This window comes from Garra rufa, chromosome 8, assembly GCF_049309525.1.
Source record: "Garra rufa chromosome 8, GarRuf1.0, whole genome shotgun sequence".
Taxonomy (NCBI): Eukaryota; Metazoa; Chordata; class Actinopteri; order Cypriniformes; family Cyprinidae; genus Garra; species Garra rufa.
Window position 1 is genome coordinate 16,798,930 of NC_133368.1, and position 24,457 is coordinate 16,823,386.

General features: G+C 35.3%; 1 protein-coding gene across 2 annotated transcripts in view; it reads left to right on the plus strand.

The window, feature by feature from the left end:
- dync1i2a (dynein, cytoplasmic 1, intermediate chain 2a) overlaps nt 1–23,907 on the plus strand; it is a 63,119-nt gene extending 39,212 nt beyond the window's left edge. For both annotated transcript variants that reach the window (XM_073845225.1, XM_073845227.1), the window contains 11 exons: nt 272–358; nt 2,433–2,595; nt 2,688–2,787; nt 4,331–4,456; nt 15,059–15,205; nt 15,317–15,430; nt 15,819–15,952; nt 18,017–18,161; nt 18,251–18,391; nt 22,097–22,222; nt 22,615–23,907. In XM_073845225.1, coding sequence (XP_073701326.1) covers nt 272–358; nt 2,433–2,595; nt 2,688–2,787; nt 4,331–4,456; nt 15,059–15,205; nt 15,317–15,430; nt 15,819–15,952; nt 18,017–18,161; nt 18,251–18,391; nt 22,097–22,222; nt 22,615–22,728 — 1,397 coding nt within the window. In that variant the 3' untranslated portion in view covers nt 22,729–23,907. The remainder of the gene's footprint in view (nt 1–271; nt 359–2,432; nt 2,596–2,687; nt 2,788–4,330; nt 4,457–15,058; nt 15,206–15,316; nt 15,431–15,818; nt 15,953–18,016; nt 18,162–18,250; nt 18,392–22,096; nt 22,223–22,614) is intronic.
- Nucleotides 23,908–24,457: the final 550 nt, after the last annotated feature.

A 24,457-nucleotide genomic window follows, 5' to 3' on the forward strand; every position in this document is an offset into this window, starting at 1 on the left:
AAAAAATTGCAGTGGCAAAATAAGATACCCAAAATCCCCTCTGTAAAATACATTTGACGCTAATATGTCAAATAAATTAAACAAGAATTTTGAAAGAATGCAGCGCTACAATGTTACAATGTGTTTTTTAATACCAGTTAACCCACAGTTTACAAAGGTAATCTTGGAAATACTATTAACCCAGTATATAACCCAAGTATTAACAGTATGATAAGACAGTTCTGCAGCTCTGGTGTGAATTATGTTGATGTTTGTGATCTTCCTATTGCAGAGGAAGATGAGGAGGAAGAGACTCCAGCCCCGAAGCCTGAGGTCGAGGCAGAGAAAGAGAAACCAGCCGAGAAACAAGATGAAGAAGGTAAAGTATTAAACACACCTCATGTACAGCGTACTACAAACTCCAGTGTGTGCTATTTTAGTATCAATGATGCACTATTATAGTTTTTTCCATTTTCTTTTTCATTTTATTGTGGTTTAGTCTTTTTATTAGTTTGTTTTGAATATGTTTGTATAGTTTCAGTTGTTTTAGTATTTCATCTTAAACCAAACACAAATGAGAAAGGTTGCCTTGGCTGAAATAGCTGAAAAAAAAAATACATTTAAAGGGTTGTTTTTATGTTTTTAACTATTTATATATTTGCCTGTTTGATGTTATGTTATTCGTGATTGGAGTCGGCATTTCATAGAAGTTCTGTCTACTTGCAGTGTTTATTACAGAAATCAGAGTTTTAGTTTAATGTTGGTGTAATGGAAAAACAATCTAGCTGAGTTTCCAAAGGTCTAACTTTGTAGACCTTTGAAATATTGACAGTTTAATGCACACAGTTTAGTGCACTCTGCTTCAAGTGATGCACTTGCTTCTGCCTAGAGTGTGCATTCAATTTTCAATAGTTTAGTAGTTTGGAATCTATTCTTCCACTTAAGCCCAGTTGCTCCCTCTGATATACATGTGTTTAGACATCTTTGTGTTGAAGTACTTACTTACATTAACGATTAAGTATCTTGCATGGCTCAATACTGGGTTGACTAGAACAAGCCTGGAACTGGTTCACAGCCTTGCAGTTATGGAAAATTAAACACTAATCAAACACTTTGAAATATTTGTCAACCATTCAAATCAAAAGTTCAACAATTCTGACGTATACAGTTGAAGTCAAAAGTTTACATACACCTTGCAGAATCTGCAAAACGTTAATTATTTGACCAAAAAAAAAGGGATCATACAAAATGCATGTTATTTTTTTTTATTTAGTACTTACCTGAATAAGATATTTCACATGAAAGACCTTAACGTATAATCCACAAGAAAAATTATAGTTACATTTTTAAAAATTATGGTTTTCAAAAGTTTACATACACTTGATTCTTAACACAGTGTTGTTACCTGAATGATCTACAGCTGTTTTTTTTTTTGTTTTTTTGTTTTTTTTGGTGGTTGTGATAGTTTTGTGAGTCCCTTCTTTGTCCTGAACAGTTAAACTGTCCGCTGTTCTTCAGGAAAATACTTCAGGTCCCACAAATTCTTTGGTTTTTCAGCATGTTTGTGTAATTGAACCCTTTCCAACAATGACTGTATGATTTTGAGATCCGTCTTTTCACGCTGAGGACAACTGAGGGACTCATATGCAACTGTTACAGAAGGTTCAAACACTCACTGATGCTCCAGAAGGAAAAAAAAAAAACATGCCAGAGGTGAAAACTTTTTGAATTTGGAGACCAGGGTAAATTTAACTTATTTTGTCTTCCAGGGAACATGTAAGTGTCTTCTGTAGCATCTGAAGGGCAATACTCAATGAAAAAAAAAAAATGGTATTTAGGTACATATCCTCATTCTGTCTCAAATGTTTTCACCCCCGGCTCTTAATGCATGGTTTTTCCTTCTGGAGCATCAGTGAGTGTTTGAACCTTCTGGAATAGTTGCATATGAGTCTCACAGTTGTCCTCAGTGTGAAAAGATGGATCTCAAAATCATGCAGTCATTGTTGGAAAGGGTTCAAATACTCAAAAATGCTGAAAAACCAAAGATTTTTCTGAAGAACAGCAGTCAGTTTAACTGTTCAGGACAAACAAGAGACTCATGAACAGCTATCACTAAACAAACAAAAAAAAAACACAGCTGTGGATCATTCAGGTAACAACACAGTATTAAGAATCAAGTGTATGTAAACTTTTGAACAGGGTCATTTTTATGAATTCAGCTATTATTTTATTTTGTGAACTATATGTAAACATCTTTTATGTCAAATATCTTATTCAGGTCAGTTCTAAATAAAAAAATAACACATTTTGTATGATCCCACTTATGTTGGTAAAATAATTAGCATTTTACAGATTCTGCAAGGTGTATGTAAACTTTTGACCTCAACTGTAAATGCAATTAATTTCTTTCAGTTACACACTTGCCTTTGTTTCCTGTCTATTCGCGAGTGTAGCGCCCCCTCATGAGCTAACAGAGGAGGAGAAGTTGCAGATTCTGCACTCAGAGGAGTTCATGGATTTTTTCGATCACAGCACACGCATCGTGGAGCGTGCTCTGTCCGAACACATAGATGTTTTCTTCGACTACAGTGGACGTGACATGGAGGAGAAGGAGGGGTAATAGTCGGCCCTGCTCACCTAAATAAAATCACACATCAGCTCATAAGCATTGTTTAATGTGAGATATTTGCCTGTGTGTGTGTTTCTAGTGAGATGCAGGCTGGAGCCAAACTGTCTCTGAACAGGAAGTTTATTGATGACCGCTGGTCCAAACAGCGAGTGGTGACCTGTCTGGATTGGTCCCCACAGGTACATTACCTCCTAAACCTTATATATGTAACCCTGGACCACAAAACCAGTCTTAAGTAGCACAGGTATATTTGTAGCCATAGCCAAAAATACAGAGTATGGACCAAAATTATCAAAACGATCATTAAAAAAATCATTAGGATATTAAGTAAAGATCATGTTTCATGAAGATATTTTGTAAATTTCCTACTGTAAATATATCAAAATTAAATTTTTGATTAGCTATATGCATTGCTAAGAACTTCCTTTGGACAACTTTATAGGAGATTTTCTCAATATTTAGGTTTTTATTTTTTTTTGCACCCTCAGATTCCAGATCTTCAAATAGTCAAATATTGTCTTATTATAACAGATCATACATCAATGGAAAGCTTATTCATTCTGCTTTCAGATGTTGTATTACTTTATAATTTACCCTTATAACCTGTTTTGTGGTCCTGGGTCACATATGTCAAAACTACAAGTGTAAATATTAATTTTCATGTAATGTTTTACTTTAGTGTTATTTTTAGTGCATTCTAACATACAATACCTTTCAAATCTGGGGTCAGTAAGATTTTTTTTTTTAAAGAAAGACTCTTTTAAACAAGGACACTAAATTAATCAACAGTACCATATAAGACATTTATAATGTGACATAATTCTATTTAAAAAAATACTGATTTCTTGATCGTCAAATGTCATGATTTCTGAAGAAATGTGTGACACTGAAGACTGGAGTAAAGATGCTGAAAATGTTAAGTATAATATTAGTTAATATTATTTCACAATATTACAGTTTTAACTAATCAATATGACAGTTTTTAAACAAATAAATGCACAGTGGTTATGACCCTCTTCACATTGTACTCCAAGTTACCTTCACTAGATTTCAGTATCAACAAAAGCTTTGCTACCCATGATATTCTTAAGCATCTACTTGTTGATGATAGTAATAGTGTAAAATCAAACAGGAATTTATCTGAAACCAACATAAATGTTGAAGATATCACTGATCCTCTAAAAACAAGCAAATCCGCGACCTCCTCTTGTAAAAATGCTTTTGATATTGTAGAACATAACATTTTATATTAGCCAAAAATATGGCTATGAAGATATTTTACGGTTAGTGTATGTTTCTTTTTGTCTATTTCTTTCACTGCATCAAACAGAAGCTCAAACAGATGATGTCTTGGAGTCGCTGTGTCTAGTTTGATGTAATAGATCTAGAATATAAACCCTTTCAAAAGCCCACTGCAACTCATGTGTGTCCACAGCACAAACAGATGTGTGTGATTTGAGAGAGAGCACAAAGCTGTCAATGTGAGTTTACATGAGAACATCTCCTGGCATCATGCATTTACTCAAGCAATTAGTGGCTCATCTGGTTCTTTATGGCATTGTTGGTTTCAGCAGTATTAATTGTCCATGCATATGATACGGGGACATGAAAAAAATTATATAGACACATTATTTTTACTATTTTTATTGTTGTATGTTGAATAATATCTTAAAAAGGGTTTAAAGAGTCTAGTTTTCCTGACCTATACACATGTGTTTACAGTATCCAGAGTTGCTGGTCGCCTCTTACAACAACAATGAGGAAGCGCCGCATGAGCCTGATGGAGTGGCTTTGGTCTGGAACATGAAATACAAGAAGACCACACCGGAGTATGTCTTCCACTGTCAGGTACCAAACACAAACACACACACACCTGCCTTCAATCAGCAACGACTCACTTCTCGCTGCTCCCCGTGCACACACCTCCTGAAAGCCATCCCACGTAACATGATTGTCATATACAAACACCTACACACAGGCCTGAGATCTCTCGGGTGGGCTGCAGCCGGATTTCCTTCCATCCTCTCTTCCTCTCTGTATCTTTCTGTCTCCCTCTTATTCCTTTGCACAACGTCTGCATACTGTGATTTCACTCTGCTGGCATTCACACACACACACACACACACACACACACACACACACACACACACACACACACACACACACACACACACACACTTGTGTTACCTTAAAGAAATAGTTCACCCTAAAATTAAAAATCATGGAATCACAAAGCCATTGATGTTTTGGTTTTGAAAGCTGAGTTCACGCTTCTCTTTTTTGTACAGTAAATGCGTATAGTGGTCATATCTGTTTAAAAAATTAGTGCTGTCAAGTGATTCATCCCGATTAATCGCATACAAAATGAAAAGTTTTTGCCTACATAATATGTGTGTATCAGGGATGTGATTTTTCCAGATTAATCCGGAATTCCGGATTTTTCGACCTGAAAATGCAGGGATTAAAGTTCTCCATCGCTACGACGGATTTCCGTTACCTGCAACAAGTCTAGGACGGATTTCCGTCAATTACAGAAAATGAGGGGGGAAAAACGTAAAGCGCGTTGTTGTTGTTCTGCCAGCACACCAAAAATCATCCCGGCCGCAGCTGCAGCTTTTTTAGTGATAACATAGTGACGCCGCTCGCATTATTCACAGTCAGGTAATTAGCAGAGAACACAGAGCAGAACTTGAATTTCGGCGCGGGTATTAATAAACATTGGAATCTATCATTTGCACGTTCTTTTCAGTCCTGCTTATTTAAAGTGAAAGAGTCTCATTAGCGCGCTGTAGTATAGATCATTGTCTGTGCATCCACAGAACGCGATAAGGAGAGAGACAATTTAAACAATTGTTAAGGGAGTACGCAAATGTAATATTGATTTAATACAACAGTTCAATAACAAGAAGGTAATATTAAGTGACTTACGTTGTCTGACTATATTTGTACTGCCTGATTTTACTAACCGAAACTATTTCCAAATATAGTAACAGCTCAGCCGCTGCGCATCTCTAAAAGCAAAACAGCAGTGTTTCATTCATGAATAAAAGCGCGTTTTTGAACGAATCTAGTGATTCTTGATTATCCATTCATAAAGACAGTCACTTGCTTCATTCCCAAATGAATCAGCAGTGCGTTCAAACGAATCATTTGTCTTACCGCCACCTGCTGGCGGATTTAGTGTCATTGTAACGTATACTTACAGTTATTTAAAACGTAATATTTCTATATTCAAAAATGTATATTTAAAACATTTATCACAACATGAATTTATGAATTTATTTGCACTTATGCCACCTCTGAGCCTCATTAAATGTCTGAAATTGCACCTACAAGCCACTTTTGTGTTATTCTGTGCCATCTCTGTAGTACAAATAATTTTTTATTAATACTAATTTTATATGATTGTTAATTTATTTGTCTTATTATGCTATTTATTATATTATTTTAATTTAGAAATGTAAAAAATAAAATATAATAAATCAATTGTTTTATTATTGATCAGAAGATACTTCAACATTTTTTAAATTAGGAGGACACGCACTATAAGAAGGGGAAAAAAGCTGCTTATAAAGTGGGTTTATATTGCTTCCGCTAAAGAAAATAGTCCGTCTCACTTCTCGTACTCAAGTAGAAGTACAGATACTTGTGTTAAAAAATACTCTGTTAAATAAATTACAATGTATTTTTTTGTTCAAATAAATATAAATACACACACATAGTTTCTTATTTCACAAAATGTTGCAAATCAAGTAATAGCATGGTAATAACACAGTTACTAAACATTTTAACGTGGTTTGAAAACTAAAAATGATTAAGTAATGTATGTCCTTCAGCTCAAAACTGACCTGATGAATGCAAAAAAGTTTTTTTCCCCCTTGCAACAGCATTTTATACTTTTTTTAGTGCTGTCAAGCAATTAATCGTGATTAATTGCGATTAGTCGCATCCAAAATGAAAGTTTTTGTTTACGTAATATGTGTGTATACTGTGTATATTTATTACATATATATATAAATACACACACATTCTTTATATATTTTGAAATATATATAATATATAATATAAATCTAATAAATATATAATATAAATATATAATATAAAAGTATATATTTATATTCATATAATTGAAATTATATAAAAACTAGGGCCGGGACTTTAACGCGTTAATTTAGATTAATTAATTACACAAAAATAACGCGTTAATTTTTTTTAACGCATTTTAATCGCACTTAATTTTGCACCGCGGAACGTTTCTCACTGGATGAGTTTCAGTGGCGGACCAATTATACTGGAGCACCAACTAACAGAATGCGCATATCACCGCAGGACATGATGACATCGAGCCTCAAGTATCACCTCAATGCTTTTACAGAAGGTCTACCTACCTATAGGGTACCTGAATTTCTGAAATGAATGCTAGTATATTTCTAAATATCCCAGTGTTTCCCGTACCATCATCTCAGGGGGGTGCGTTTACAATGTCTCCTCCAATAAAACACGGACTGGATCGCGGACTCCATTCATAAAAACCGAATTTACTATAGCGCGGAATGCCACGTAAATTCGTCGATTTTTGGATTGATAAATCAAAAGTTGGTCTGTCACTTAATTCAAATCGCCATATGGACTAGTGTCTGAGAACTGAAATGCAAAAAGACCGTTTTAATATGAATCTTGCACTGTTTGCCTCTGTATGTTAGAATGGCAGAGATGCGTTTTTTTATACTGCACGCGTGATGCTCCCGTTAATTTTTGGCATTTGTATCTCACATGAACAGATCTCAATCTCCAAAGCTACTGTCAGTGTCATTTTTAACGTTTCATTTGAGAAAACTAGCATCATATCATACTTTACACACGGCAACCTGTCAAAATAAAAGTACGGTTTAACATGAAACAGAGCAATATTCCTATTTAAATAGACAAAAAAACAATATGATAAAAAATAAATATAACAACAAGATTAACCACTTAATTGTAGAAAAAAATACTATGATTATTATTATGTATTGATTTTAACAGAAAACCTCTGTTTGTTTGCCAAAAATTAAAAAGGTTTATTTTTCATTTGATTAAAAATAAATAAATGTTTATGCTTTCATTTGATTATGAGAAAAATTAAAACACAATAATTTATTTTAAAAAAAAAAATAGCAAAAGATTGTAAAGCCCTATTGTTCAAAATGTTAAAATAGAGAGTTTTGGATTTATTTTTTAACTGAAATAAATGTTTTCGTTATGGGAAACGCTGTATCCTATTGCTACAGTTAATGGCAATATTGCACTGGTCTGTTGGACTTGGTTGAACAAAAATAAACAATATTTTGTTGCTTCAGTTTATGTATTCAGTCATTATTCAATGGTTACTAAAAATCCATATGAAAAAACTTACTTCTCACTGTTCTCAGGTCAAATATTTATATGCGATTAAAATGCGATTAATTTCGATTAATTAATTACAAAGCCTCTGATTAATTAGATTAATTTTTTTAATCGAGTCCCGGCCCTAATAAAAACATTATCAATATATAAACATTTGTCATTTTTCTTAAAAATATACATGCATGTGTGTATTTATATACACAAAATTTATATTTATATTTGTTTTATGTGTTATTTTGGATGCGATTAATCGCGATTAATTGTTTGACAACACAAACAAAACTATGAAACGCTGTTGTAAGGGGGAAAAGCATTTTTGCATTCATCAGGTCGGTTTTGAGCTGAAGGACATACATTACTTAATCATTTTTAGATTTCAAACCATATTAAAATGTTAAGTAACTGTGTTATTACCATGCTATTACTTTATTTGCAACATTTTGTGAAATAAGAAACATTTAGACATTTAAATTTCAAATTATACATGAATTACAGGAAACATTTTTATCATTATTTATGATAATTTGTATTAAAATATATTATAATAAATCATTATGAAATTCATTAAAATAAGAACATATAAAATGAGAATTACCTTTATGAACTATTTGATTTAAGTTGATTTAAAATACTTAAAAACTCAACTGATGACACAATAAGTAGTCATTACAAACAATACAGAAGCAGATTGTGGCATTTTGAAAGATTTTTTCACTGTTCAGTTGTGCATTTGTTGAGTGTTGCTGTATGTTCAGTGTTAGCTGTGTGTTTGGCCTGAGGTGATCCGCTGTGGACGGCCTGAGTAGAACCACATGTGCCGCCCTCAGGAACGGATGCACAGCTCACACACACACACACACATAGATGTAGGAAAAACTCTACTAGTATTCACACACACTCACAGAGGTGTGAACTTGTTACTTTTTCCATCTTTTTGCTGAGTCTGTTGGGGCTGGTTAACTTTTCTTAGAGGAAAGTGTGAGCTGTTCAGCTTTTTCAGTGAATAACAAAGAATTAGCATCAGCGTCAGTAGATGTTGGTGTAAAAACTCAATTGTTTTTGTGGTGTTCCTTCACATTGGACGTGTTTTGAGGTGTGATGGTGGAATTTGAGGTTTACATCAAGCTGTTACAAGCTGCATTTATGCATAAGGCTTTTATGTAACTTTCTCTCACATCTATTCTCCAAAACAAGAAGGTACAGGACATGCTGAGAAAACATCAGCTGAAGCAGCAGTGAGAAGTAACTTGTCAAACTTAAATACTTAGTTCCTCTTCCCCATTTCTATATTTATTTTAAAACAGGGTAAAATGCTTGAGCTGAACAAAAGTATTTTTAATAAAAAAGTTTTATATTTCGTATTTTATACATTGATATTGTTCAAAGTTAAACTAATGAATATTTAAAGGAGTAGTTCACTTCCAGAACAAAAATTTACAGATAATGTACTCACCCCCTTGTCATCCGAGATGTTCATGTCTTTCTTTGTTCAGTCGTAAAGAAATTATGTTTCTTGAGGAAAACATTTTAGGAATTTTCGTGGACTTCTAAAACTTCTAAAATGCAGTTTAAATGCAGCTTCAAAGGGCTCTAAACGATCCCAGCCGAGGAAGAAGGGTCTTATCTAGCGAAACAATCCATTATTCTATAAAATTTACAGTTTATATACTTTTTGTATGTCTCATCTCAAAAACTCATCTCATTTTCTCCTCCAACTTCAAAATCGCCTGACATTGCTGGTTTACCTTTTTTTTTTTTTGTAAAAGGCATTTGATCTTCTTTGCATGTTCACTTTGTAAACACTGGGTTAGTACTTCTGCAGCGATGTAGGATGATTTTGAAATTTTGTGAGAAAATGACATAGGGGTTTTTCGACATGAGTACACATGCACATTGCAGAGCTAGACAAGATGAGCATTTGAGGTTAAAAAGTATATAAATTGTCAATTTGTTATGAAAATAACTGATCATTTCGCTAGATAAGACCCTTCTTCCTCGGTCCTTTGAATCTGCATTCAAACTGCATTTTGGAAGAACATTCCTAAAAAAAAAAAAAATTTTTTAACACAATTTCTTTACGACTGAAGAAAGAAAGACATGAACATCTTGGATGACAAGTAGGTGAGCAAATTATCTAAGTTTTTTTCTGGAAGTGGACTTCTCTTTTAAAGCTTAGTTCTCCCAAAAATAAAAATTCTGTCATTATTTGCTCACCTTCATGTTGTTCCAAACCCGTAAGAATTTTGTTCATCTCCCAAATACAATTAAAGATATTTTTAATGAAACCTGGCAGATTTATGTTCCTGCTGCCAAAGCTTTCATACTTAAAGTTCATAGACTTTATAAAAAAATGTCTTTATGCTAAACATTGATTAATGCACAAAGAATAGAGCACATGAAATAGTAAACTGAAGCACAAATGTTGCTTGATGAGCAAGAGTTTTGTTTTCGAATGTCACTCAAGGATGTTTTAGATTCTGCAAGAACCAATTAGGTTTTTCTTGTGTGTCATGCGAATACAGATTCACTTCTTTTTACCATATTTGATGAGCTCGATGTTTGTGAGTTTCTCAGTGTTTGCGTATGAATAAAACCCTGTAAATTAAGTATGTTCAAAGCAATCATATCTCTTCAGAAGACTTGGATTGAACTGCTTGATTCATATGGATTACTTTTATGAACTTTTTGAAGCATCAAAGTTTGGAATGAGCTTTCAACGGAGAAACAAAAATATCTGAGGTTTCATTAAATATATCGGTAACACTTTACATTAAGGTTCATTAGATAAAGGGGTAGTTCACGTCCAGAACAAAATTTTACAGATAATGTACTCACCCACTTGTCATCAAAGATGTTCATGTATGACGGCAAATCAATGCCATTAATAAACGAGCGCGCCACTGATGCTGTCGCGCGCAGTAAATCACATACGCGCGAGGAAACTGGAACTGCGCAGATCTGTTTTCCTCTCGCGTATGTGATTTACTACGCGCGACAGCATCAGTGGTGCGCTCGTTTATTAATGGCATTGATTTGCCGTCATATTCATGTCTTTCTTTCTTCAGTCGTAAAGCAATTATGTTTTTTGAGGAAAACATTTCAGGATTTCTCTCCATATTATGGACTTCTATGGTGCCCCTGAGTTTGAACTTCCAAAATGCAGTTTAAATGCAGCTTCAAAGGGCTCTAAATGATCCCAGCCGAGGAAGAAGGGTCTTATCTAGCGAAACGATTGGTTATTTTCTTTAAAAATTTTACAATTTATATACTTTTTAACCTCAACCGCATTTAAACTGCATTTTGGACACTCAAACTCAGGGGCACCATAGAAGTCCATTATATGGAGAAAAATCCTAAAATGTTTTCCTCAAAACACATCAGTGGAAACAAAATATCTTGTGTTTTATAGATTAATGAAAATCTCAAGTTTGAAACAACATTGGGGTGCATAATTTAATCAAGTCACCTTTATTTATAGCACTTTATACAACACAGGTTGTGTCAAAGCAGCTTTACAATGTTAAACACAACAAATATTATGTCAGTAATACCAAAAAAATCTAATTTTGCTAAGAATCTAGCTCTAAAAAGAGGACAATATTAAACAAGAACCAGCATATGAGCTGCAACAGGCAAATTTAGTGAGTAGGCAAAAACATTAATTGTAACATTATCTGTGGTAGTTCTTCTCAAACGTTTTTTGATTATACAGGTGAATCTGCTAAACCTGGCTTCCTTTAGATTTGTCTAGTACAGGGGTTCCCAACCTTTTTTACTCCGGGGCCCCCCTCCTTCTCCGGTCAATTTTGCAAGGCCCCCCTATGCCTGACATGTCCTCTTATACTGTACTTCGTACTTTCGCAGTAAAGAGAAAAGTATTTATTTTTAAACCTTTTTTATTAACCAAAAGATTTTTTTTTATTATTATTATTCTACTGCATGTTATAAAAAACTCACAATTCAAACAAACTTATTAACAATTAAAACTTCAAATATACCTTATAATCTTTAAAGAAAACCTCCTAATTCTAAACAAATTCTAAATTCTAACTTTTTAAAATTATATATAATATACAGATTTAATAGGGCTGGGCAATTTGGCTTAGAATCAAAATCTCGATTAATTGAACATTTTAACCCGATTACGATTAATGAACGATTATTTTATTTATTAATAAAATTATATTTAATTATATTTATATAATAATTAGGGCTGTCAAAAATAACGCGTTAACGGCGTTAATTATTTTGTTGTTGTTAATTACGTCAAATTTTTTAACGCATGCGCAGTGTGACGAATTATTTGTCAGGATTGGGGAGCTAGAGGCAAGATGGAGCAAGGTGAGCCTATGGACGGATTCAAATATAAAAAGAATGATGATGGTACAGTTAACAAGTAAAAGCCTGGGCGACAGCCCCTCTGCAACTGGAGTGGTTATAGCCAAGCTTAGGCCCGGTTCTACTGGGGTAGACGGTGCTATATAGCCTACACTCAAACGAAAGCAAACCAATTGAAGATCTGACAAACAATCCAAAGTTGTTCATCTCCTGACTAAGTGTAGATGCGATGTAAATAAAATATTCATTGTGTAGTTTAGAAAGCTTTATTGATTATAACGGAACGTTGTGAGATCTCTATGAACTAGATGTGACGCTTTTAGCGATAATAAAGGGAGCGCGCTTTGCACTTTCCATGCCATAATCCAATCAGAATTTGTATGAAACTTTCGTTTTTCTTATGTTTTGGGAATTACATCTGTACATCGTACAATTACGTTCATTCTCGAAAGAGCGGTGACTGACACAGTGACAGAGTGGAGAGTGGAAGATACATAAAGCCGCTTTGCAGGTCATCGAGGCACAAGCACAATCATTTGCATTTTTTCAGTAGAAGCAATTTCAAATTATCCATCATTTTTGCTCACAAAGGAAAAAGTAATACACCAAAAAACGTTGCAGTGTTATAAAATAAAGAAAACAAAAATGATGCGCTTTCTGTCGTCTCGTTCTTGAACAGGAGTGCTTAACAAAAATAAAGCTAAATGCATGCCTCACAGACATGATAAACATATCTATAGAAAGCTTTAAATTATTACTTAACGAAATAAAACAAATCGAAAACAAAAACTCGTTTAATATGTAATCCTTAACGATACATTTCTCTCTCAAGGCGCGTCCAAAAATTAGGTTTCAGGATCTTTGCGACATTGACTCACATTGACTCACATTGAATACACTTTATTAATAAATAATTCAGATATGTCCTTACTCTTTCCCCGACACATTTATTATTTATTTTTGCCGGTATTTTGTGGCAAGTTTCAGCCTACTGCGTGCGATAGAACGTGGATCTCTTCCAGTTGCGCCATCCCAGCCGTTGTCGAAAGTAAAAGCGAAAGTCTTGTGTTGTTTCCACCAGCGCGACATAACTGATGGATGTCTAAAATATAAAAAATAAGGAGTAGCCTAAAACAGGCTCGATGCGGGCCCTGACATAATATGAAGTTATGAAAATTATGTATCTGTGTCCTGTTATTTATATTTTGGTATGCATTTCAGACAAAAAAAATTGTTAGGATTCAGGTGTCCTTGCAAATAGTGATTAATCATGATTAATCCACTGAAAAGTCTGATTAATCTGATTAAAAATTTTAATCATTTGACAGCCCTAATAATAATTATTTTTTTGCCCTCATAGTTCACTGACAAGTTTTGTACAGTAAATATGTTCACATATTACAAGCGAGAGATTTTTGGATGAAGGGTGCATTACTTGATTTTAAAATAATTGAAGGAAACACACTATCTACGATCTATGATTATTAATTGAACATCAGTGTTGAACAACTGAAATTAAAGCAAGCATTGCTTAAAACGAAAAGTCACATTTTTCTTAAATTAGTGAAAATAAATAACTTGAACTATTGGAAACAAAATAAATAATTTTCAATGTTTTTCATATTAAACGTAGAAAATAAGCAGTATCTCCTCTAAATAAAATTACCCTTGTATATCCTGTAAATACTTTTTACTGTATAAATACTGTTTAAGCTCTCCATCGACATGTCGGCGGAATAACGTAACGGAGCGCTTGTGTTTTTTAAAGGGAAAGTAATTGAAATAATCTTCCTGGAAAAATTTTAACGGTTATAGGTTCTGAATGTCGATTTCGATTATTTTTCGATTAATCGCCCAGCCCTAAGATTTAATGCTCCTGAATTCTTTACTTCAGACATTCTTTACAACTTCAGAATACTTTTTCTTAAATTGAACCTGCCGTACAACAGGGAGATACCAAAAGACCACTAAACCTATCCCTTTGAACTAGACTGACTGAATAGCTACTGTTTGTATCCATTAAAAAATAATACACAAAATCAAAATACAGCAAATGCATTCTAAATCTGTTGAAACACATCAATGTGAAGGTTAGACGAAGACGGGATCAGTGAACTCTGTCAGTGCGCGCCTGATGCTCATTAACACAGAGCCTCACTCCTCTTCTATGGGTGAGCACCCATTATAAAACACTCACAAAAAAATATGATAGAGCCCTGAGATCGCGCATATGCGCATTTGTGAATCAATAGCGGACTTATGCGTGTCTAATGTACGACTCTGATATACAGTGTGTTATACATTAGGCCTGCGCAAGCAAGTTATTGTTACACTAATCGTCTATACCTTTACATTCGCACAACGGTTTGCTTCATGCATGCAGCCGAGAGATGAAACATTAGTTTGCGTACAGTGTTTGGAAGTTTTGAGCCGCCATTCAGTCTGGATTTAACAGTGCGATGAGGCTTGCTGCGCCGAGTCTGAAGCAATCAATCACAGAACACGAGAGAGGCTGTGCTTTTATTATTTTCATTTAGCATATTAATAATGAAATTAAACAATTATAGGATAATATTTAAATTAATTTTAAGATATCTCGCGGCTCCCCTGGAGGATCACTGAGGCCCCCTTGTGGGTCGCGACCCCCCGGTTGGGAACCGCTGGTCTAGTATGATTGAAGGATTGTGGAATTTAACAAGATTACTCCTGTCTCTTTCACTCCTCTAGTCTGCGGTCATGTCTGCAGCATTTGCAAAGTTTCACCCAAATCTGGTTGTTGGCGGCACTTATTCAGGACAGATCGTCCTGTGGGACAACAGAAGTAACAGACGCACTCCTGTCCAAAGGACACCTCTGTCTGCAGCGGCTCACACGGTACGTGTGACGTTCACACACCTGAGTCAAAGCAATAGCTACAATCCAAGGATCTTTTCTGATTTGTTTTATTATTTTTACCCTTAACCTTACATTTGTGTCTCCGTGCAGCACCCAGTGTACTGTGTTAATGTGGTTGGCACTCAGAACGCTCACAACCTCATTAGCATCTCTACTGATGGAAAGATGTGCTCCTGGAGTCTGGACATGCTGTCTCAACCACAGGTACCCACAATAGTAGCCCTAATAGTTTTAGAGTATGAATAGCACACTCAAAGAAACCAGTAAAAATAGTAGATGTGTACAAATCTTACTGACATGAATTTATTGGCATCAGAAGCGCTATAAAAGGCCCACTGAGAAGCACAGCCTCTTCCATGCTGCTCACCCTTGAGTTTCCAAAAACGTTGGCCAAACCACAGTGTCAGATGTAAATGATTGGTAAAGCGCTGGCTGAATTTAAATTGCGCATTTCTAATCTGTGGAAGAGGCTGTTGGCTGTGGTATTGATGTGTGTGTGTGTGTGTGTGTGTGTGTGTGTGTGTGTGTGTGTGTGTGTGTGTGTGTGTGTGTGTGTGTGTGTGTGTGTGTGTGTGTGTGTGTGTGTCAACAGGACAGTATGGAGCTGGTTTTTAAGCAGTCTAAATCCGTTGCGGTCACCTCCATGTCCTTCCCTCTGGGTGATGTTAATAACTTTGTAGTGGGAAGTGAGGACGGATCGGTCTACACAGCCTGTCGTCATGGCAGGTAATACACACACAACACACAGCACACTGCAGGAGATCCCTTGATCTATGCATGTAATCAGCAAACAAACATTTTCATTGTCATAAAATGGCTTATTTTTCTTAGTCTTCATATCAATATCTGTTGCTGGTGATCAGATCACCAGTGGTCAGTTCAGTATAATGCACTAAATAAATATGTGTAAAATAGTCTGTGCAAACCATTGTGTAGTATTTCTCATTTCTGTGGTGAAAATCTTTCTCTTTATTTATGTATTATTATTATTAATTTTGTGGATGATCAGCAACTTTGTTTAGTTTATAAAAATTGTATTAATTACTATATATAAATTAATAAAATAATGTAAGAAATTTATGTATACATTTGTATATTTGTATAGACACAGTGCCATTCAAAAGTTTGGGATCTGTAAGACTTGCAATGTTTTTTAAAGAAGTCTCTTATGCTCATCAAGGCTGCATTTATTTGATCAAAAATACAGGGAAAAAAACTGTAATATTGCAAAACGTTATTACAATAAAAAAAAAAATTATATACTTTAAAGTATATTTTTTTCCTTTGATGCAAAGCTGTATTTTCATCAGCCATTACTCCAGTCTTCAGTGTCACATGATCCTTCAGAAATCATTCTAATATGCTGATTTATTATTGGAATGATCAATGTTTGAAACTGTTGTGCTGCCAAATATTTCTTTGGAACATGTGATACTTTTCAGGATTCTTTGATAAATAAAAAGTTAAAAAGAACAGCATTTATTCAAAATACAAATCTTTTCTAACAATGTAAATCTATGATATCACTTTTTATTCATTTAACACATCCTTGGTAAAAAAAAAAAAAAGTATTGATTTCTTTCAAAAAAATGAAAGAATAAAAATTTACTGACCCCAAACTTTTAAGCAGTAGTGCATATTGTTAGAAAAGATTTCTATTTTAAATAAATTCTGTTCTTAACTTTTTATTCATTAAAGAATCCCGAAAAAACATAGATTCCAAAAAAATATTAAGCAGCACAACTGTTTTCAACATTGATAATAAATCAGCATATTCGAATGATTTCTGAAGGATCATGTGACACTGAAGACTGGAGTAATGATGCTGAAAAATTCAGTTTTGATCACAGAAATAAATCAGATTTTTAATGTATAATAAAATAGAAGAACATTATTTTACATTATAATAATATTTAACAATTTTACATTTTTTTTCTGTATTTTTGATCAAATAAACACAGCTTTGATGAGCATTAGAAACTTATTTAAAATACATTAAAAATTTTGCTGATCCCAAACTTTTGACCAGCAGTGTTTAGGGTTAGTAAGCTTTTTTTTGTAAGAAATAATACTTGTATTAATCCAAAAAACATTAAATTGGTCAAAAGGGACAGTAAAGATATGATTTTTTTTTTGGCCATCAAAGGAATACATTTTAAAAAGAAACAGTTTCTATTCAAAGAGAAAATAGTTGTTTTAAATTATAATAGTCTTTCACAAAATTACTGTTTTTCAGTTTTTTTTTTTAATCAAAATGCAGACTTAGTGAACATAAGAGACTTAATCTTATGAACCATGACCTTTTGAATACTAGTGTTGATATTAAATATATTATTTGTAAGTAAATTGTTAATAAATTTGCAAAAGGAAATATTGAATTTATAATAAATGTATGACGTTTACTGTGGCTGTAGAACTTTTCTGATGGAGAAATTATGATTTATTATCTCCCTAAACTTTTTTCCCAGAATGCAAGTTCTCGTGCAAGTTTTCATGTCAAAAAATATGAAAAGCAGTTTTTATGAATGGGCGATAGTGGATGTGTTTGTGTGTGCTGTAATGAGCTGAGAGAGTGAATGTTTCCTCTTCATTTGTGATGCTGTGATTATCTCATCCTCTACACACACACTCAGCATCTCTCACACGGCTGTTTACCTCTTACAGTAATGAGCTCACACACACACTCAGCACTGTGTGTTAGTTGATGTGAAGTGTTAACTGACTGATGGAAACATGCTGAGATGCTGATCATTAAACCTCTGCCATTCTCTGGTGTGTGTGTGTGAGCAGTCGGGCAGGTATCAGTGAGATGTTTGAGGGACATCATGGTCCAATCACAGGCATTCACTGTCACACGGCCGCAGGACCCGTAGATTTCTCTCATCTCTTCCTGACCGCCTCATTTGATTGGACCGTTAAACTCTGGAGCACCAAGGTAAGCACAACATTCATTACTACACTTATTACATCATACTGTCATTCACAAATCTCTCGGCTGACTGTGCGCTTCTCGCTCTGCTGTAGAACAACAAGCCGCTGTACTCGTTTGAGGATAACTCCGATTATGTTTATGATGTGATGTGGTCTCCGGTACACCCCGCTCTCTTCGCCTGTGTGGACGGACTCGGACGCATCGACCTGTGGAACCTCAACAATGACACAGAGGTACAACAGCATGCTTGCCTTAAAATATTATTGAACAAATGATGCACATTAACACACAGTGACATATTAACAGTGTTTGCAGGGGTCTTTAAAAAGTCTTACATTTAGTTGTATCAAATTTAAGGCTATAAAAAGTCTTAAATAGTACAAGTCTTAAAGGCACAATATGTAAGATTTTCATTATACAATATCTAAAAACTACTTGCATGGTATGATATATTTCATGCAGTTTTGTACTTGTTGTACAATTTGTAAATACATAGAAATTCCAATTTTATATAATGGCTCATCCCTGTACTCCACAGTGCGACCATTTCATGCATTTGCGACTGAAAACTACTGCGTGCGACCATGAAAAAATATTTAGGAGCACCATGTGTGACTGACCCGATCAGCATATTTGTATTTGCGCTGAAGGGAGCTTCAAATTCAAAGCGAATCAAATTAATGATATGATTCAGTAATTATGACTAATTATATGGTGACCGCCAACTACTGGCAAATTTAATTTCATTTTTAAAGGGGTCCTATTATGCTCTTTTACGAAGTCTTTATTTTGTTTTGGGGGTGCACTAGAACAGTGTTTTTCAACCTTTTTTGAGCCAAGGTACATTTTTTTAATTGAAAAAAATCACAAGGCACACCAACAATCGAAACTGTAAAAAAATGAAACTCTGTAGCCTATATTAACAATATACAGCCATTCTTATCGAAGTGTCTTGAACAGAAATCAAATAAACACAACCTGGGCCTGTTTGGATGAACACAGACCTGATATCCTAGCAGTTTTCATATTTAAATTCAGGAATCACGAATATGACAAAATAATATTATTTTATACATATATTAATTGTTTAGCTATAATAGTTGTATCAAATGAATAAGGAAATTATAGTGCCTTGAATTTATTAAGTAGGCTAATGTTTAATTTCGTTCGTTTCGCTCTCTGGAAATGTAAAGAAAAAATATTGTTTTTACTTGGAATTTGTTTTTAATCCCTGGTTTTAAACAAGCATATTCATGAGATAATTTATATATTATTGCTTGAATAAACGTTTACAAATAGTGCTAGAAATTTTATAATTAAAGAAATTAAACAGGCATAGGCCTTTGAAAAGACAAAGTGAAATGTGTCTAATAATTCCAAAAAGAAAGAGAAACATTGGACATAATCAAAATATTCCAGACATTTATTAGGAATACCATTTTCTTAACAATTAAGATGCTGCATGTGTTTATCCAGTCTAATCGAAGTGTGCGTCTTTCCCCCGACTTTCCCAACAAAAATCCCACCCCTCTCAGAAAATACATAAAACTGACATTACTGAGCTATATGTGTTTAAAAGTAGCCTATTAAAATGGTACAATGGCATTGCTCAGTTCAACGTGTTGGAAATCGGGCATTTTGTCCTGCGTCAGCATTTATTCAACAGTTAATAACGCTCAACATTCAAAAGGTAAATTATTCAGCCAATAAAGTGTAGGTCTATGTATTTCGTAGAAAATTGTGTCTAGTACTATATAAATTACAAAGGTTTAATTGGCATCTTTATTTCAAACGACCCAACCGACCGCGACCCGAATATCATTAAAAATATTTTGGATGACCGCGGGTGACCGCAGGCGGTATATCTCCTCACGCATGCACAGAAAGCACCTTCCAGTTTGTAGTCGGATGTCGTCAGTTCGGTGTGTTCAAGCTCAGTTTAATTGCCCATACGCCCGCAGACGCAGATTTTGTATCGTATTCTCACTAGCCACAATGCCACTGTCACTGCTACCTGTCACATCCAGGCATCACTAATTCTCGTCTCGAAATACAAGGCAATTACCTATCTGCTGCCACCTACTGATATGGAAGAGTATGACACGATTACTCTGCCGGTGTCACTAGACAGCGCAGACACTCGACAATGGCATATTATTCGCAGACAATAACTTATTAGTTTTCAAAAAATGTTTTAGACCAATTAGGTGAAATTGAATAATTTCCCACGGCACACCTGACGATCTCTCACTGCACAAGAACATGCTCTCATGTTTGTTGGTTCGAAAAACGCATTATTTTCACATAATTTACATTATTACAATAGCTTTCTCCCCAGGATGGCACAAATGGCTCGATTAGTTCCGGGTTTGATGAAGGCCCGCTTTCCAAAAAACAAAATGTGTTGTGATTGGTTAGCAGTCCACTGCGTTGCAATTGGCAAACAAGTTAGACGGCATTTCAGTCCTGCGAGAATCCTTCCCTAAACCCCTAAAGGAGGCTTTTACTGACCCCTCCGGAGCCATGTGAGGCACTTTGTATTATGGATCGACTTGTTTTGGACTGATAAAGAGAAACACTTGTCTATGCCGTTCTAAAGCTTGGGAGTGCCAAGATAATTCTTAATATAACTCAGATTGCATTCGTCTGAAAGAAGGAAGTTATATACCAGGATGAATGGAGGGTGAGTAAATAAAACGCTACAGTAGTGTTGGTTCTATAGTCAGCCTGCCAATACATGATATTATCATTATTGTGCTAATTTATTTAATTAATCACATGGCCGAAACCAGCTCCAGCATAAGACTAGTGAAGCTATCTACACTGTATGATGAATAAATCTCTTACCACACACTGCACACGTCTACGACGCGGCTCCGACGCAGCAATTGTCACTCTAGTTAAAGGAACACTCCACTTTTTTTGGAAATAGGCTCATTCTCCAAATCCCCCCGAATTAATAAGTTGAGTTTTACCTTTTTGAAATCCATTCATCCGTTCTCCTGTTCTGGCGATATCACTTTTAGCATAGCTTAGCATAGATCATTGAATCCTGTTAGACCAATATAGCATAGCATTGCGTTCAAAAATAACCAATGAGTTTCAGTATTTGTCCTATTTAAAACTTGACTCTTCTGTAGTTATATGGTGTACTAAGACTGGCGGAAAATGTAAAGATGTGATTTTCTAGGCCGATAAGATTAGGAACTACACCCCCATTCCGGCGTAATAGTCAAGGAAGTTTGCGCAGTAATATGGACGAAGCAGGCGCATATCACGCAGTGCCTGAAATTAGTTTCCAGCTAGGTAACTTCCAATGAGGAACGCTCCCTGTGCATGCAGTTGGTCACGTTGTGCTGCAATGTGCTGCGTGATATTACTGCGCCTGCTTCGGCCATGTTACGGCAGCAAACTTCCTTGACTATTACGCCGGAATGGGAGTGTAGTTCCTAATCTAATTCAGGGGGAGTTGGAGAATTAGCCTATTTCCAAAAAAAGTGGAGTGTTACTTTAATGCTTGTGTTTATTTCAGCCGTGCCTCGCATGTGTTTCGACCCTCTATACCGCATACGTCAACGGTGTGGCTCCAGCATGGCTACCGGATCAGTTCATGGACACAATCAATGCTCACGTTTATTCGAGCCAACGATTCGAATTTCCGTAGGTGGGATTTACGTTGTGAGATTATAGCATCCGGAAAACAAAATGCTGTAGTCCAAAGAAGCCGTTCGTTGTAGTTCTTAAAAGGTTTTTTTTTTATTTTAAGAACTAAATTTCTCCCTTTGAAGTGGACTTTGAGATTTGTAACTTTGTAGATGTTTTTTTTATGCCCAAACATACACACCACACGCTGGCTTAAATTCAAAAAGTGAAAAAGCATAATAGGACCCCTTTAAAAAAAGCTCAACTAATCTGTGTGTATATGTCTGTGTGTGCAGGTGCCCAGTGCCAGCATGTCCGTGGAAGGCAGTCCCGCTCTGAACAGACTGCGCTGGTCTCAGTCGGGCAGAGAGATCGCCGTGGGTGACTCAGAGGGACAGATCCACATTTACGACGTTGGCGAGGTGAGAGACTAGAGTTTACTTAAGACACATGACAGACCGACTACACGGTAACACCTTCAGCCCCTTTCTCCCTCTCCCGTTCTGTCACTGAGACAGTCGTGTAAAAAGCCCACACGGAGCCTCTAAAGATGACACACACTACAATTACATGTCTGTCAGAGAAGGGGCCCTAACAGCACAGCCCTTCAGGGGCCACAGAGGGCCTCTGTCACTCAGGAGATGGGATGAAAGCAGATAGAGTAGCGGAATGAGATGGAGGATTGTTAGCCAGGGGTCAGTTCACTTTGACAATCCCAGAATAGTTCGATCATCCGCTGCGCGGCCACAACAGACTTTACACCTCTTTACAAATCGCTGCTGTATTATATTTTTCTCTTTCTCTTCCACCATAGCAAATTGCGGTCCCACGAAGCGACGAATGGACTCGCTTCGTGCGGACGCTGGCGGAGATCAACGAGAACCGCGACGATGCCGAGGAACTGGCCGCTCAGCGTCTCGCCGCTTGATTGTCATGGAAACTGGATCTCAAAAAGCTGTAATCACGTCTCTCTTTGGAAATGAAATGATTTCTGTGTGCAAACCTTTGATTCTGCCTTTTGTTTGGAATAAAAATACGAAACGTGGACCGTAGGTGCGATTCATAGCGCGAGAGCAGAAGGCCTCCCCGTCAGCCCACTACCAGAAGCCTTAACATTTGCATGCAAAAAACAAAACCATAGTGAATGTTTCTGTTTCTATCCAGGTAACTCTGAACTCTCAGCTTATTATGCACAGCCAAATATGAATCTCATTAAACCTGTATCTGGATCTCGGAAATTAAAAACGAAGCTGTTTTTGTATTATTTTTTATGGCAGTTAAGCACATTTTCACATTTCAGAGCAAAACAAAAGTTGCAGTCTTAGAAATGTACAGATTTAGTACAACAAATTTTGTATTACAGGGTTTTTATTGTAATACAGTAAAATATGATTAGAGGTGAGGGAGTGTGCTTAAGTGCTAGATGTCATAACTAGTAAAACATATCCTTAAATTGTAGAAAATGTCATAAAATAGGCTTTAAAATGTAATTGTTTTTTTTTTTCTTTTGGTTTTGGGGTGAAACATGTTTTAGAGGTTTCGTCAGGTTTAACAACTATACTGTTCTCAATACTGATACTAATATGGACCTAGAGAATTGTAAAGATCTACCTCTTTCAGATCTTGTCAGTGGGTCATACTCAGCATCGTTTCTGCTGTCTAGCTGTGGACCAAATGCTGGAATAATTTGACTTTCAATGTCGTTCTTTTTTTGCTCCTGTTAACGGTCAATCTTGTTTCTATCCACCTCAGCAGAGACACAATCACGTATTTATGATACGTATCAATAAACCGGGTTCGTTTTCTGACTATCTGATCTTGAAGTGTCTCTTTTAGAGACCAAGGTCTTCCTTTTGCAGTGTTCTACACCTAAAAGTAACTTTTGCTGAATGTCTTTATATATCTGAATTCGTTTTCTAAGCCAAATCTTTGGTGAATCTCTTCTGATTTGCCTTGAATCAGTATGAGATCATCCTGTAGTCTTTCCTGTAGTATTTTGCAAGGAGAAAGTAGGTTTGCGAAGATTTCAAAACGTTGCTTCCAACTGTTTCCAACAGTATTCCTCATGTTTCAGTGAATGTCCAATAAATTCTGCATTCGAAATGTACCAGTTGTAATTTATTTCAATAAATGACTATACAATGATGCATTTAAACCAAATATTTTAATGTGTAAGGAACATCACTACCAAACACTCTTTTGGGAGTTATTCCTTAACATTTAGTTGTTATATGTGTACCACTGTTCAGAACTGTTTAGTATCTTTAAGCTAGCTTCAAAAGTATCTAAAATTGTCAATACCGAAACAGTCATTTGGTGACGTTTCAGTTGTGACCTCTTTGTTTTTTTTGGGGGGTGTTTTCTGACTGAAACATGTCACCATTGTTTCAGGAGTGATAAAAGGAAACATAGTCTTCATATTTGGGGGAAATAAATGAAATTTTAGTACAGTTATGCACTAATGAATCCTTAAGTTTGAAATCAGTGATGATCAACATTTTGCCTTTTGCAAAGAAAAATTGGATTCAAATTACAACAAATCTTATAAATTACACTTGAAATATTATTAAAAATGTCATCGTTATCGATTTACATCAGAATTATTTTTTATAAAATAGCAAAAAATATATAATATTTTATTATATTATACATATTTA